General features: G+C 33.8%; 1 protein-coding gene across 3 annotated transcripts in view; it reads right to left on the bottom strand.

Moving 5' to 3' along the window:
- Window positions 1–1,366: 1,366 nt before the first annotated feature.
- LOC127723712 (S-crystallin SL11-like) overlaps window positions 1,367–14,854 on the bottom strand; it is a 45,105-nt gene continuing 31,617 nt past the window's right edge. The window contains exons 1-5 of one of the 3 annotated variants that reach the window (XM_052230462.1): window positions 13,968–14,246; window positions 10,996–11,091; window positions 9,130–9,245; window positions 7,989–8,093; window positions 1,367–1,759 (exon numbers count right to left, since the gene is read on the bottom strand). In XM_052230462.1, the coding sequence (XP_052086422.1) occupies window positions 1,586–1,759; window positions 7,989–8,093; window positions 9,130–9,245; window positions 10,996–11,091; window positions 13,968–14,103 (627 nt within the window). In that variant the 5' untranslated portion in view covers window positions 14,104–14,246 and the 3' untranslated portion in view covers window positions 1,367–1,585. Of the gene's footprint in view, window positions 1,760–5,564; window positions 5,959–7,988; window positions 8,094–9,129; window positions 9,246–10,995; window positions 11,092–13,967; window positions 14,247–14,854 lie in introns of those variants that run through there. The other 2 variants (XM_052230461.1, XM_052230463.1) reach the window with 2 other exon arrangements.

Here is a 14,854-nt window from a genome sequence, read left to right on the forward strand (position 1 = left end):
AATGACCTCTACGCCCCTCCCCTGAGCAGGAAAGTTTACCGTATGGTAAAATTCTAAACTTACTAGAAAAAATTCAGAATATCTCTTGTATCGATCAATGTCTTTTCTATTGTGCATGTTTATTGTGCTGTACACTGAACCTAGTTCACATAATCCGGGTGAGCGGCATCAGCAAGAAGTGTATGAAAGTACGGATGAACGTGTTATTTGTAATGATCGAAAGAGCACTGTTATTAGGAAATAAAGAATTCAAATTTAAATTATTATCACAAGCGAAATAAAGAGGGAGTTTTTTTTCTTTAAAGACCTGTTTCATGTACATATTTTAATTGTACGCTGGATTTATTCAAGATTAATCAGTGATTAGAAAGAGGAGTGAGGTGTGAAGTGATCAACGAAGTTTTATGAGAGGATGGATGTATGAGAGGATGAATGGGGTTTACAGAATAGAGAATAACGGGCAAAAAGTGCAGAATAAAGATAAGAAATATAAAGAATTGAGAAAAATAGGTAAAAAAAAAAAAAGAATAGAAAATTATAGGGTGTTAAAATATAAAGAAAGAGAGTAATTGGCAAAAATTATAAAGAATAGAGAAAAATGGCTTAAAAAAATTAAAGAATACAGAAATGAAGGAATATCCCTCCCCCAACCCCGACCCTCGTGTATGGGTCTTCATAAGTGTAATCTTTTAATCTAAAGCAACTTTTCTCTTTTCTTTATTCTTTCCCTATAACTCTCTATTCTTTATATTTAAGCATCCTGTTATTTTCGATGTTTTAATTTTTTAGTTCATTATTCTCTATTCTGCCATAAACGGCCCCATCTAGATCCTCTTCTATTAAAACACAAATAAGAGGGTCTGGATTGGGGTCCTCAATGTTTTTAATTTTTTAACTTGTTAAGACTATTTTTCTCTCTTCTTTATTTATTTTGACTATAATTATCTATTCCTTTTCAGCACCCAATTATTCTCCTTTCTTTTTTTTTTTGCCTATTTTTTGCCTATTCTATATATTTTGTCCCTTTATTCTGCACTTTTCGCCCATCATTCTCTCCTCTGTGAAGCCAATCCAGTACTTCATATTAGCGCATTGATAAAACACGTTAAAATAGAATGTCTTGTTTGTGTGTATATGTTTTCTGCTCTTTGGTCTGGTTGTTGTCTCTTTGACACATTCCCCATTTCCATTCTCAATTTTATTGTATGTAAACACTTGCTCAATTTATTTGGTCTTTTAACTTTTTTTATAAGAGCGTCACATATGAGTCTTCTGTAGACGAAACGCGCGTCTGGTGTACAAAATTATAAGCCTGGAATCTTTGATGAGGTTTTTTTCACTGTTATTAATAATAATGTTACAATAATACAGCTTCATCATATTTTAATTCAGTAAATTGCAATTTGTAAAACAGATTCAGTAAACAGATATAATAACTATAAAATAAATAAGTACAAAAAACCATGTACTATTGTAAACAATGTAAATAGTATCCAAGATTTGTTCACATAGCTATGTCTGTTAATGCTTGACCATGTAACTGTTTAAACAAATAAATAAAATAAGTATGAGTATGTTCTTAGATTTACATGTCCGCTGCTGGTCGCTTCTCTAAATATTTCTGTACATTAGCATTAGTTTTTACACTTTCGTAAAACGTTTTGACTTCAGCAAAGTCTTTGTACACCCCTTCACCCATCTGTGGATTGCATTTTAGTTTATCAAGCATGTCAAAAGCAGCCATATCCGCAACTGTCAACTACAAATAATAAAAATAAGAACTATATCTTGCGCTTACTTTTTCCCTTTTTGTTAACGATATTTAAAAAAGTGTTCCGAAAGAATGGTGTAACTATACAAATGCTTCATTTTTTCCGAAAGAATGGTGTTGCTATTCAAAAGGCTTCCCAAAAAAACATAATGTTACTATACCAAAGGCTTCAATTTTTCCGAAAAAATGGTGGCTTCATCTTTTCCGAAATTTTTAAAATTACTGATCAATAAATTAATTATATATAATAGTGCAAGAAAATCTGTTTACGGTATGGGTGTTTCTAATTGTTGAAGGCCGTATTATTTGAACGAACTCTTTTTAATAGTTGTCACATTGGCAATCATACCGTATCTCCTTATTTTCATACAAACTAGAAAAAATATACCAGTAGTCTCACGATTGTTATTCTCAGTGATATTTGGGGATTTTCGAACGTAATTGAGATTCTTGTAGATACATCTGTCCTGATGCTTTATGCTATCAAGATTTTCGTAGGTGAATCGGTCTTGATGCCTGTCTAGCTATTTCATTGAGATTATCGTAGGTAAATCGGTCTTGGTGCTTTATATTATTGAGATTCTCGTAGGTAAATCGGTCTTCATGCTTAATATTATTTAGATTCTCGTAGATAAATCGGTCTTAATACTCAATATTATTGTGATTTTCGTAGGTGAATCGGTCTTGATGCCTGTCTAGCTATTTCATTGAGATTATCGTAGGTAAATCGGTCTTGGTGCTCTATATTATTGAGAATCTCGAATGTAAATCAATTTTGATGCTCTATATTATTGAGATTCTCGTAGGTAAATCGGTTTTAATGCTCTCTAATTTCATTAAGATTCTCGTAGGTAAACTGGTCTTACTGCTCAATGTTATTAAGAATCTCGAATGTAAATTAGTTTTGATGTTCTATATTATTGAGATTTTCGTAGGTAAATTGGTCTTCAATTGGACCGATGTAAACATTGAATGTGAAAAGACCGAGAAAACCGCAAATGCATGTACAAAAATTGAGGCGACCTTTTCCTAAAATTGTATGAAAAATAGTAATAAGAAGCCTACTTTATAAGAATAGTTATCTATAATTTTTTAACCTGCACAGACAGACTTTTATATTTTTATTTGCAAGAAAAGACAATTTCCTATATTGAATTTTCATGTGACGAGCAGATCGTTGTACTCGAAAACTTAGAACGTGAAAAATAAGTATATTTTGGGAAATTGTAACATGCTAAGGACTTTGTGGAACACTCCAAAAATTGATGACCCGAAAGACATAAAAAATCGTGTATTTGCATGTATATTTCTAATAACACAGTTTAACAAATAATTTCTTTAAAAGAGGGACGAAAGATACCAGAGGGACAGTCAAACTCATAGATCGAAAACAAACTGACAACGCCATGGCCAAAAATAAAAAGACAAACAGACAAATAATAGTACAGATGACACAACATAGAAAACTAAAGCCTAAGCAACACGAACCCCACCATAAACTGGGGGTGATCTCAGGTGCTCCGGAAGGGTAAGCAGATCCTGCTCCACATGTGGCACCCGTCGTGTTGCTTATGTTATTACAAATCCGGTAAATAGTCTAATTCGGTAAGTCACATTCGTGAAAAGGGAAGGGTATTGTAGTTACGACATATTAAGGAACATATCCGATATCATCTGTGAAACGGTTATTCCATAACGGTCAACCAACTCGTGATGGCGTCCGTCAATGTACAATTGTTATTTAGAAATAACTTTTGATCAGTGTCGTCACCGACATTGTTTTAATATTGATTTTCTCGACTCTATCAATAAGATTCGAGTCGAACGCACCTAGCTGCCACGTGCGGGGTTCGAACTCACATTCAACCTCAGTGATACAGTAGATGAACTACTTACACCACTCGGCTACCGATGCCCCAAATTTTAATCTTACATGTGTTAATTGTTCATTTGTTGTGTTCTTGTATACTGTTGTAATGTGTAATATGTAATGTGAAGCGATCAACGAAGTTTTATGAGGGTATGGATGGGGTTTACAGAATAGCCGGAGAATAATGGGCAAAAAGTGCAGAACAAAGGATAAAAATATAAAGAATTGAGAAAAATAGGCCCAAAAAATAAAGAATAAAAAATTATAGGGTGTTAAAATATAAAGAAAGAGAATAATTGGCAAAAATTATAAAGAATAGAGAAAAATGGCATAAAAATTTAAAGAAAACAGAAATGAAGAACCTCCCAACCTGACCCTCATGTATCATGGGTCTTCGTAAGTGTAATCTTTTAATCTTAAGCCACTTTTCTCTTTTCTTTATTCTTTCCCTATAACTCTCTGTTCTTTATATTTAAGCATCCTGTTATTTTCGATGTTTTAATTTTTTAGACCATTATTCTCTATTCTGCTATAAACGGCCCCATCCAGATCCTCTTCTATTAAACACAAATTAGAGGGTCTGGATGGGGGTCCTCAATGTTTTTAATTTTTTAACTTGTTAGGACTATTTTTCTCTCTTCTTTATTTATTTTGACTCTAATTATCTATTCCTTTTCGGCAACCAATTAAAGAACCTTAGTGAGCGCGCTCACATACCTCACGTCCCCACATTGTCACGGGAGAAATAAAATAACTAAGAAAAAAAAATTGTATAAGAAAAAAAATTGAATCATAATTTCCTGTCGATATGCACATCTACATAGTATGTCCTTATTATCTACAAAGTTTCATGAAATTCTGTTGTGTGGTTTGAGAGGAGTTGCGATGACAAAAGGTTGCAGTAGTATATTGGGCAAATAAGTTCAAAGGGGCGTAACTCCTAAAAAAAATTGAATCGTAATTTCCTTTCGATATGCACATCTACGTAGTATGTCCTTATTATCTGAAAAGGTTTCATGAAATTCTGTTGTGTGGTTTGAGAGTAGTTGCGATGACAAAAGGTTGCAGTAGTATATTGGGCAAATAAGTTCAAAGGGGCGTAACTCCTAAAAAAAATTGAATCGTAATTTCCTTTCGATATGCACATCTACGTAGTATGTCCTTATTATCTACAAAGTTTTATGAAATTTTGTTGTGTGGTTTCAGAGGAGTTGAGATGAAAAACTGTTGCAGTAGTACATTAAAGTAAATAAGTTCAAAGAGGCGTAACTCCTAGAAAAAAAATTGAATCGTAATTTCCTGTCGATATGCACAACTACATAGTATGTCCTTATTATCTAAAAAGGTTTCGTGAAATTCTGTTGTTAGGTTTGAGAGGAGTTGCGATGACAAGAAACAGGACTGACGGACTGACGGACGGACGAACGGACGGACGGACGGACGGACGGACGGACGGACGGACGGACGGACGGACGGGTCAAAAACAGTATACCCTCCGCAACTCGTTGCGTGGGGTATAATTTTTCTACATTCTTTTATTTTTTGCCTATTTTTTGCCTATTCTATATATTTTTTTCCCTTTATTCTGCACTTTTCGCCCATCATTCTCTCCTCTGTGAAGCCAATCCAGTACTTTATATTAGCGCATTGATAAAACACGTTAAAATAGAATATCTTGTTTGTGTGTATATGTTTTCTGCTCTTTGGTCTGGTTGTTGTCTCTTTGACACATTCCCCATTTCCATTCTCAATTTTATTGTATGTAAACACTTGCTCAATTTATTTGGTCTTTTAACTTTTTTTATAAGAGCATCACATATGAGTCTTCTGTAGACGAAACGCGCGTCTGGTGTACAAAATTATAAGCCTGGAATCTTTGATGAGGTTTTTTCACTGCTATTAATAATAATATTACAATTACAATACAGCTTCATCATATTTTAATTCAGTAAATTGCAATTTGTAAAACAGATTCAGTAAACAGATATAATAACTATAAAATAAATAAGTACAAAAAAACCATGTACTATTGTAAACAATGTGAATAGTATGCAAGATTTGTTCACATATCTATGTCTGCTAATTCTTGACCATGTAAATGTTTAAACACATAAATAAAATAAGTATGAGTATGTTCCTAGATTTACATGTCCGCTGCTGGTCGCTTCTCTAAATATTTCTGTACATTAGCATTTGTTTTCACACTTTCGTAAAACGTTTTGACTTCAGCAAAATCTTTGTACACCCCTTCACCCATCTGTGGATTGCTTTTTAGTTTATCAAGCATGTCAAAAGCAGCCATATCCGCAACTGTCAACTACAAATGATAAAAAAGAGAATTATATCTTGTGCTTACTTTTTCCCTTTTAGTTAACGATATTTAAAAAGTGTTCCGAAAGAATGGTGTAACTATACAAAAGGCTTCATTTTTTTCCGAAAGAATGGTGTTGCTATACCAAAGGCTTCCCCTAAAACATAATGTTACTTTACCAAAGGCTTCAAATTATCCAAAAAAATGGTGGCTTCATCTTTTCCGAAAAGATGGTGTTACTTTACCAAAGACACTTAATTCTACGAAAGAATGGTGCTACTATACAATAGGTTTTTACTTTTCAGAAAGAATGGTTTTACTATACCAAAGGCTTTATCTTTTCAGAAAGAATGGTGTTACTATCCCAAAGGCTTTTACTTTTCCGAAAGAATGGTGTTGTTCTAACAAAGGCTTTAACTTTTCCGAAAGAATGGTGTTACTATCCCAAAGGCTTTAATTTTTCCGAAAGAATAGTGCTACTATACCAGAGGCTTCAAATTTTTCGAAAACATGATGTTAGTATACCAAAAGATTTAACTTTTTCAAAAAGAATTCCCATGATGATACTATACCAAAGGCTTCAACTTTTCCGAAAACATGATGTTACTATACTACAGGCTTTAACCTTTCCGAAAACAATTCCCATGATGTTACTATAACAAAGGCTTGAACTTTTCCAAATGAATGGTGTTACTATACCAAAGGCTTAAACTTTTCCGAAAGAATGATGCTAGTTTACCAAAGGCGTTCACTTTTCCAAAAGAATGATGTTACTTTACCAAGGGCTTCAAGACACCCATCTTCGCTAGCCAAGGGTTACGATCCACTTCCCTCCTCTCCACCCTTGGCAGATTAAGCCAACATTTGTGATAACAATGTTGTGTCATCTATCGGTAGATTAAAGTTACGCCCATTCCGAATACATTATTCTTGACCAATGGTAGCACTTGAACTCTTCAATTTGGAGGTAAAAACACGGTAGCGTCTAGATTCTACACACTTGGTAAAGCAGGAAACGAATATATACGTTGACATTCATGCATTTGTGCAAGAAACATACACAGGAACTTCTATTAATTGATTAAAAACATTCAAATTGTCACTAAATATAGTCGAATGTTTAGGGATGTAAAGACTTGTTACACAATAAGCACGTGCCAATTGTTTACATACACTTTCTACATTTACACGTGATCATGTCATAGGCACTTTTTGATTGGATGCAGCGAATTTCGACTGCAACCAATGAAAATCATTACCTTGTGTCTCCGAAATTTTATCTCAATCCGCCAAGGGTGGAGAGGAGGGAAGTGGATCGTAACCCTTGGCTGGCGAAGATGCAAGACACCTGCTTGGCTTACATGGTCAAAACTACGTGCAACGTTTACCATGAAAGATCTACGGATAAATATGTGAACGGATTTCAACTGTCAAAGTATTCTAAAGGACAAAGCTTTCAAGGAAGACGCCATTTTGATTCAAATTAAGCACGTGGTAAAAAAACTTACTCATGCAAATACTATTCTTACAACTATTAAAACCTGTTATAAAATTTAGCTCGGCCCAAACTGCACTTAACCTAATCAGAAAACGAATTGCATTACCAGCAGTCTATTGATTTGAGTTAACATTGGCTCGATTGATTGTAAGATTGTTGTTTAACGCCACTTTCAGCACTTTTGTGCTATCTAGTGACGGGTGCGCGGAGAGAATCACTCAGACCTTCGGTATGAAAACTGACCAACCTATTCAATGAAGATTGGAGTCGAAATGCACCTGCCATGTGGCGGATTCGAACTCACAACCTCAGTGTTGACAGGCTAGTGATACAATAGTTCGACTTCTAAGACCACTTGGCAAACGAGGCCCCGCATATTGGTTTTACAAATTGAATATCTTAACATTTAAACGTCATAAATATCTTTTCTTCTCTATTTAATTTTAAAAAATTATACTGGCCTCGATGTGTATAATTTTTCAAACTATTAACAATTGCAAGATTGTTTTGCCTTTTAAATACATAGTATGTTTGTTACCTTAGATCCTACTAGACATTTTCCACCATTTTCTTTCAGTAACTTGCACAAATAGGTGAAAAATTGGGGTAAAACTTCTGTACTTAACTTCTTACCAAGTTCCTCCTAAAATAGAACAAAAATTATTGAAGCTAAGTTACATTTCAAAATTAAAAACTACTGATAAATAAATTAATCATATATAAAAGTGCAAGAAAGTCTATATAAGGTATGGGTATTTCTAATTGTTGAAGGCTGTATTATTTGAACGAACTCTTTTTTTTCAGTTTTGATGTTCTATATATTATTGAGATTTTCGTAGGTAAATTGGTCTTCAGTTGGACCATATCCCGATGTAAACATTGAATGTGAAAAGACCGAGAAGACCGCAAATACATGTACAAAAATCGAGGCGACCTTTTCATAAAATTGTATAAAAATAGTATAAAGAAGCCTACTTTATAAGAATATTTATCTATAATTTTTTAACCTGCAAAGACAGACTTTTATATTGTTATATTCACGAAAAGACAATTTTCTATATTGAATTTACATGTGACGAGCAGATTGGTGTACTCGAAAACTTAGAATGTGAAAAGTAAGTATATTTTGGAAAATTGTAACATGCTAAGGACTTTGTGGAACACTCCAAAAAATTGGTGACCCGAAAGATCTTTAGATTTTATATGTACATGATTTTTTTCCAATTTTTTTTTATCAATATGCAGCAAAGATTGGCATTTTTTTAGATTTCAGTTTCACAAGCTTCTAATGCAATTATCTCGATAAATACTGAACATATTGCATTTGCATTTATATTTCTAATAACACAGTTTAAAAAATAATTTCTTTAAAATGTACAATTGTTATTTAGAAATAATTTTTGATCAGTGTCGTCACCGACATTGTTTTAATGTTGATTTTCTCGACTCTATCATTAAGATTCGAGTCGAACGCACCTGCCACGTGCGGGGTTCGAACTCACATTCAACCTCAGTGATACAGTAGATGAACTATTTACACCACTCGGCTACCGAGGCCCCAAATTTTAATCTTACATGTGTTAATTGTTCATTTGTTGTGTTCTTGCATATACGTATTTTATTTGTTATTGTTTGTAATTTTGCAATAGATATTATCTACATATTAAATAAATACCAACCTTTTTAGCTTCATCCTTTTCGTAATGTACTTTAATTATAGCAGTAAACACGTCGACTACAGTTTCAATGATGATGTCACACTTTGTATTTTCCATATTATTTGAACCATACAACCCTGTTAAAATGTTAAAATGATAATATAGAATTGTGAGGGTCTGGTGGGGATCTTCATTTCTACATTCTTTAAGTTTTCGCCATTGCGGTCATGTTTCTCTATTCTTAATTTTTTTTTAACTAAAAGCTCGTAGACAATATTGGTTTTCAATCTATAATTGTGTTTGATAAAATCACTACAATTCAGCTTCCTCGGTTGATTGATTGGTTGATTGATAGTTGATGTTTACCGCTGCTTTTGGTACTGTTGGCTATATTGAGGAAGCCGAAGTGCATGAAGAGAACCACCGACCTTCGGCAGTAAAAATGACAATCTTAGTCAATTAAACATGTTTAATTGAGGTCTGGAGCTGGCATGCCAGTAACTGCTAGTAGTCCTTTGTTTAGATATGTAGCATTGTCATTTTCCTTAGTTTCTTTTGTTACTTATTCTGACATCGGACTCGGACTTCTTTTAGACTGAGTTTTACTGTGCGCATTGCTGTGTGTTTCTTTATTCTACATTGGCTAGAGGTATAGGGGAGGGTTGAGATCTCACAAAACATGTTTAACCCCGCCGCATTTTTTGCGCCTGTCCAAAGTCAGGAGCCTCTGGCCTTTGTTAGTCTTGTATGTTTTTTTTTAAATTTTAGTTCATTTATATGTTTTGGAGTTTCGTATGACGTCCATTTTCACTGAACTAGTACAAATTTTTATTTAGGGGCCAGCTGAGGCCCACCTCCGGGTGCGGAATTTTCTCGCTCCATTGAAGACCCATTGGAGGGCATCGGCTGTTATCTGCTCTTTAGTCGTGTTGTCTCTTTGACATATTTCACATTTCCATTCTCAATTTTAAAATTGAAGTCGGACTCAAAACTCAGGCTAGTGATATTGTAGATGAACGACTAAGGGCCGAGGGCCCAAGTCTTTTTGAAGATAGTTTATCTCGCTGGAGAGATGTATTCGAAAATATTAATATTATTGGTCTTCCCTGGTTTTTTTTCACTGCTTACTTTACGGTTTGTTGGAGGCCGTGCGATGACCTGCAATTGTTCATATACTTGTGATGTAGTCTTCATGGGTATAGTTAAATCATTTGAAATCGTACCACATCTCTTCATTTTTATACTTATTCTAGTTTAACAATCCACAGTCGGTATAAATAGGATTTAACTATTGAGATAAAAAAAAAACTTATTCTAATTTGACTAATTGTGTTATGTATATGTTTTGGAGTTTACTGTGACGTCCATTTTTTTCTGAACCAGTATACAGTTTTGTTTAGGGGACAGCTAAAGCCCGCCTCTGGGTGTGTGATTTTCTCGCTGCGTCGAAAACCCATTGGTGGCCTTGAGCTGTTTTCTACTCTTTGGTCGAGTTGTTGTCTCTTTGACACATTTCCCGTTTCCATTCTAAATTTTATTTGCACTTTAGAACACGGCTTACGGTACACACAGATAAACTGTTGATGCATTGTTCTGTAAATTTTAGTAAACAACTTTTTAGATGAACCGGATGTGAAATGTGTTTATTGAAAGTTGTCCTAACCCCAGTAACACTATCCAAAGAGCGAACAAAATAAAATATATAGCAAGCACTAATAAATTGTATTTTTCATCATTATATATATATATATATATATATATATATGTACTCGTTTGTGCAATATAAGATTATAACGCAGAAAAAAAAACCCACCGATAAACCACAGTGAACCATTTTATCGATTAGCGATTTCCGAATAGTGCTTTCAGACTTAATATAAAACTTACCAAATTCACGAGCGAGGTACCGGACAATGGCACCCGTCTGGTTAATCATTGTTTTATCATCTACAGTTAATACAGGCATCTGACCATATGGTGTTTCTGAAATAAATCATGAACTCGAGGTTTTCAATATTTTTTTTCTCATTTTTATTGCAATTAGCTACACCTGTGTTATTTATTTATATTGCCATGAGGGTGTTAGCTCGATAAGGTTTTTCTTTTCGGCTCAAATATCTTTTGATTAATGGAGAAGAATATGCAGCTTTCAACAAATAGAAAGAGAGTATTTCAGTGATTTGACGTTATTTTAGGACATTAGGGAGCTACCATTTGATTTTTATGGGGGGGGGGGGGGGGGGGGGGGGGAATAGGCAGGACTTAAAAAAAAAAAAAACAGGACCGAATAGAGGGAAAAATAAAAAGGCAGGACAGAGATTACAACTAAAAAAAAATGCAGGACAAAATTTTTCATCCTAGCCCCTCCATAAAAATCAAATGGTAGCTCCCTTACATGACAGTGAAACGCATCTAATGACATTCAGTACATGTACATTTATAAATAAGTTATTTTTGCCCTTTGTTTGAATTTCTGCCATTGAATTTCCAATGTATAAAAACATGATTTGCGAGCTCTTATTTGAATCCGTTTATAAGATTGCAATTCGATTAATTTTGATCGACCTTCAAAGTTAAAATTTAAATACGAGGACATATTTAATCCCAATTACAAACCTGCTGTGTAAGCACGTTTATTTTAAATTTGAAAGAATTCTTGTACGAGGGTCTGAATGAAAAAATAACTCGCTGGAAAAAAAAAAAAAAAAAAAAACGAAAAAAAAAAACAACTCAACATTATAAGAAATGAAAATAGTTGGGTGATGATAAATAAAGAATTAGTATTATAGAGAATAATGGACAACTAATAGCAAATAGCGGGAAATGAATAAAAATGGTCTTCAACTAAAAAAATTAAAATAAAAAAATACACCTCTCTTTTTCCAGACCCTCCTGAATCGGTTAAACATTGGTTATATAATATAGTATATTAATGAATACCTTATTGTGTTTAATATGAACAATGAACATTGCACTACGTTCATAAATGATGTGTGTCTATACCGAATATCGCATGTCTGTCTACGTTAACGGTTGACTCAGCATATAATAGAATAATTACGTAATACTATTAACAATAGAAATCTTATATCCTTCAATACATGAATACTATCATTTTAAACCACCAATCATTGGCAGACAAAGGAAAAATTAAAGCTAATTAAAGACAGAGTATGCTCCCCTTTCAGCCACTCATTTAAATGTATTTTAAAAAAGACAGTATTGCTTAAGAACCTGCACATAAACTTGAATTTTTCAAACATGTAATGCACCTGCTTTGGTCTAGAAATTCCTAAAGTGATGACATATATTATACATAACAAATAAAATTTGCAAAATAATTACAATTTTTTGTCAATATCATAGATAGCTAATAAACCGCGATTAATTTTATCTAAATATTTGTTTTCTTCTTGACAAACAAGCTATGTAGAGGTTCGGTATACATAAACTTTCCCAAGGATTTATAAACCTTAAGACTATTTTCATATTACCGACTTTTGACTCCGAATTATATAATTTGTCGACTGGTTACCTTGGACATCATGGTACTCGGTCAAGTAAGAGCAACCAAAATAAGTAAAATCAAACATATAATCGGTGTAATTTGAGGGGAAAGTTTACTGTTTTCCGATGATTTTGTAGTGAAAAAAAAATGTTAAGCAGGTAATTTTCCCCCAAAATTGTACCGATTGAAAGCTTGGTTTTACTTCTTTAGCTTGCTCTTACCTGACTTGGTACCATGATGTCCAAGGTAACCAGTCGACAAATTATATAATCCGGAGTCAAAAGTCGGTAATATGAAAATAGTCTATTTTAAATGGTGCTTTGCACTGTAACGAGATTTGGACATTTAAAGTGTCGGAAAAAGTACAAGTCATGTGTACATAATTTTCATATTATGTATATTGATTCCATGCAGAACAAGATTAAACATGTATAACCGATAGTTCATTAAAAATAATAGATTCCCCGTTATCAATATAATATTACTATAACTTAGTATAGTAACCACTAATAAAAAATCACCCCAAAAATAACCACCTCTTTACCACAGGAAACTGCGCGTAGGCAAAATAAGTTATAGATAATGCATATTGTAAGGTTTTTCTTGTCGTATTACACCCGAGGTAAAAAGGTAAAAATATTCAATTTGATAGTCTTTTCCCTTCGACCTTGCGGACCTCTTGAAAATAGTCTTTTCTCGATTTGATAATTGTGAATAACATCTATTGATGATGGCCATAATTTTATAAAGTTCGCAGTATGGTATCGATCATTCCTCTTTTTTTAAGGGGTGGAGGTAGGGTGGTGGTGGGATGGGAGGGGGGGGGGCGTAGTTTTTTTCTCTCGGGTCAAACTTTTTTTTTTATCAATAAGATACGGGAACACAATATTAGTTTGAACCTTACTTTGCTATATATTTTTTTCTCTTACTATAAAATGATTTATACAAAATATTTTTTTTCGTTCCCACTTTCCCTTCTGAAATGATATTTTTTATTAGAATATAAAATTCAAACAATTTGATAATAGAATAAATCCACCAAGCCCCCGCCCCCCACACCCACCCACAATATAGTCACAGAAACCGCTTAAATAGAAGTTGACCTCACATGAACCGTTTTATATATGATGAAATATAATTGATCTTATCTTACTTGGGGTGTCATTTCCCAAATCTGGCTTTTTTTGTAATTTTTACCCTTTTCCCCCTTCTTTTCCCAGATCCCACTTTTTTTACCCCTAAATGCCTCATCCCCAGTTTTAACCCCTATATTCAACATCCACAATTTTTTACCCCTAAGTATCCCAAATCCAAAAAAAAACGTGTAATTTATCCTCTCTAAGAGTCTTACTTGGTTTAAAAGCTGTCCATTTATCGCCACTTAATCTCTCGTCCTCAAACTCTTTTCCGGCTGCAGCAAACACAAGTCGAGGTAATTCTGCTCGTCCTCTAATGTCGAAGTAAGATAATTTGAATTTAGCAGGCATTTTGAATTGATGTTGATATCTTAATTGCTGATAAAATATAAATAATATGTATTAACAACCAAAGCTATGTGTATTATACACTAGTCTAAAACTATGTCCTAAATGCTGCCTGTAATTCAATTCATGTCCTATATATTGACACGATCGATATTTAACTTGTATAGTCTGTATAGATAAGATCTAGACATTTCCACTAGCTACACGTAAGCGGTCGATATGTTCATCCAATGGATTATTACAGGTCAGACGTTCCCATGGAAGGAGGTTCCCATGGAAGGAATCTTCTAGTAAATGAACTAAATAAGGAGAAAGTGATTGCAATCCCTTCCAATTATTTTTGTATTTTGAGCTAAACACTTCTTTACTGAATATAAGATAATATCAATTAAGATCAAATAACCCACTATTGGCAAAGTACATTTTCTTATCGTTAGACTGTCGACCCTCCGTCTTCTTTAGTTTTTGTCTCCCGGGTCCCTCTTCTTGAAAGTTTTGGATCCCCCCCCGCTAAGGGAGCTACCATTTTATTTTTTCGGGGGGGGGGAGGGGCAGGACAGGAGTTTTGAGTAAAAAAAAAGGCAGGATGAGCAACTTGGCAAAAAAAAAAAAAGGCAGGATGACAATTTATGTAAAAAAAGGGAAGGACCGTATAGAGTGAAAAATAAAAAGGCAGGACAGAGATTACAATTGAAAAAAAATTGCAGGACAAAATTTTTCATCCTAACCCCCCCTAAAAATCAAATGCTAGTTC

Source organism: Mytilus californianus, unplaced genomic scaffold (assembly GCF_021869535.1).
Source record: "Mytilus californianus isolate M0D057914Y unplaced genomic scaffold, xbMytCali1.0.p SCAF_13, whole genome shotgun sequence".
In the NCBI taxonomy this organism is placed as follows: Eukaryota; Metazoa; Mollusca; class Bivalvia; order Mytilida; family Mytilidae; genus Mytilus; species Mytilus californianus.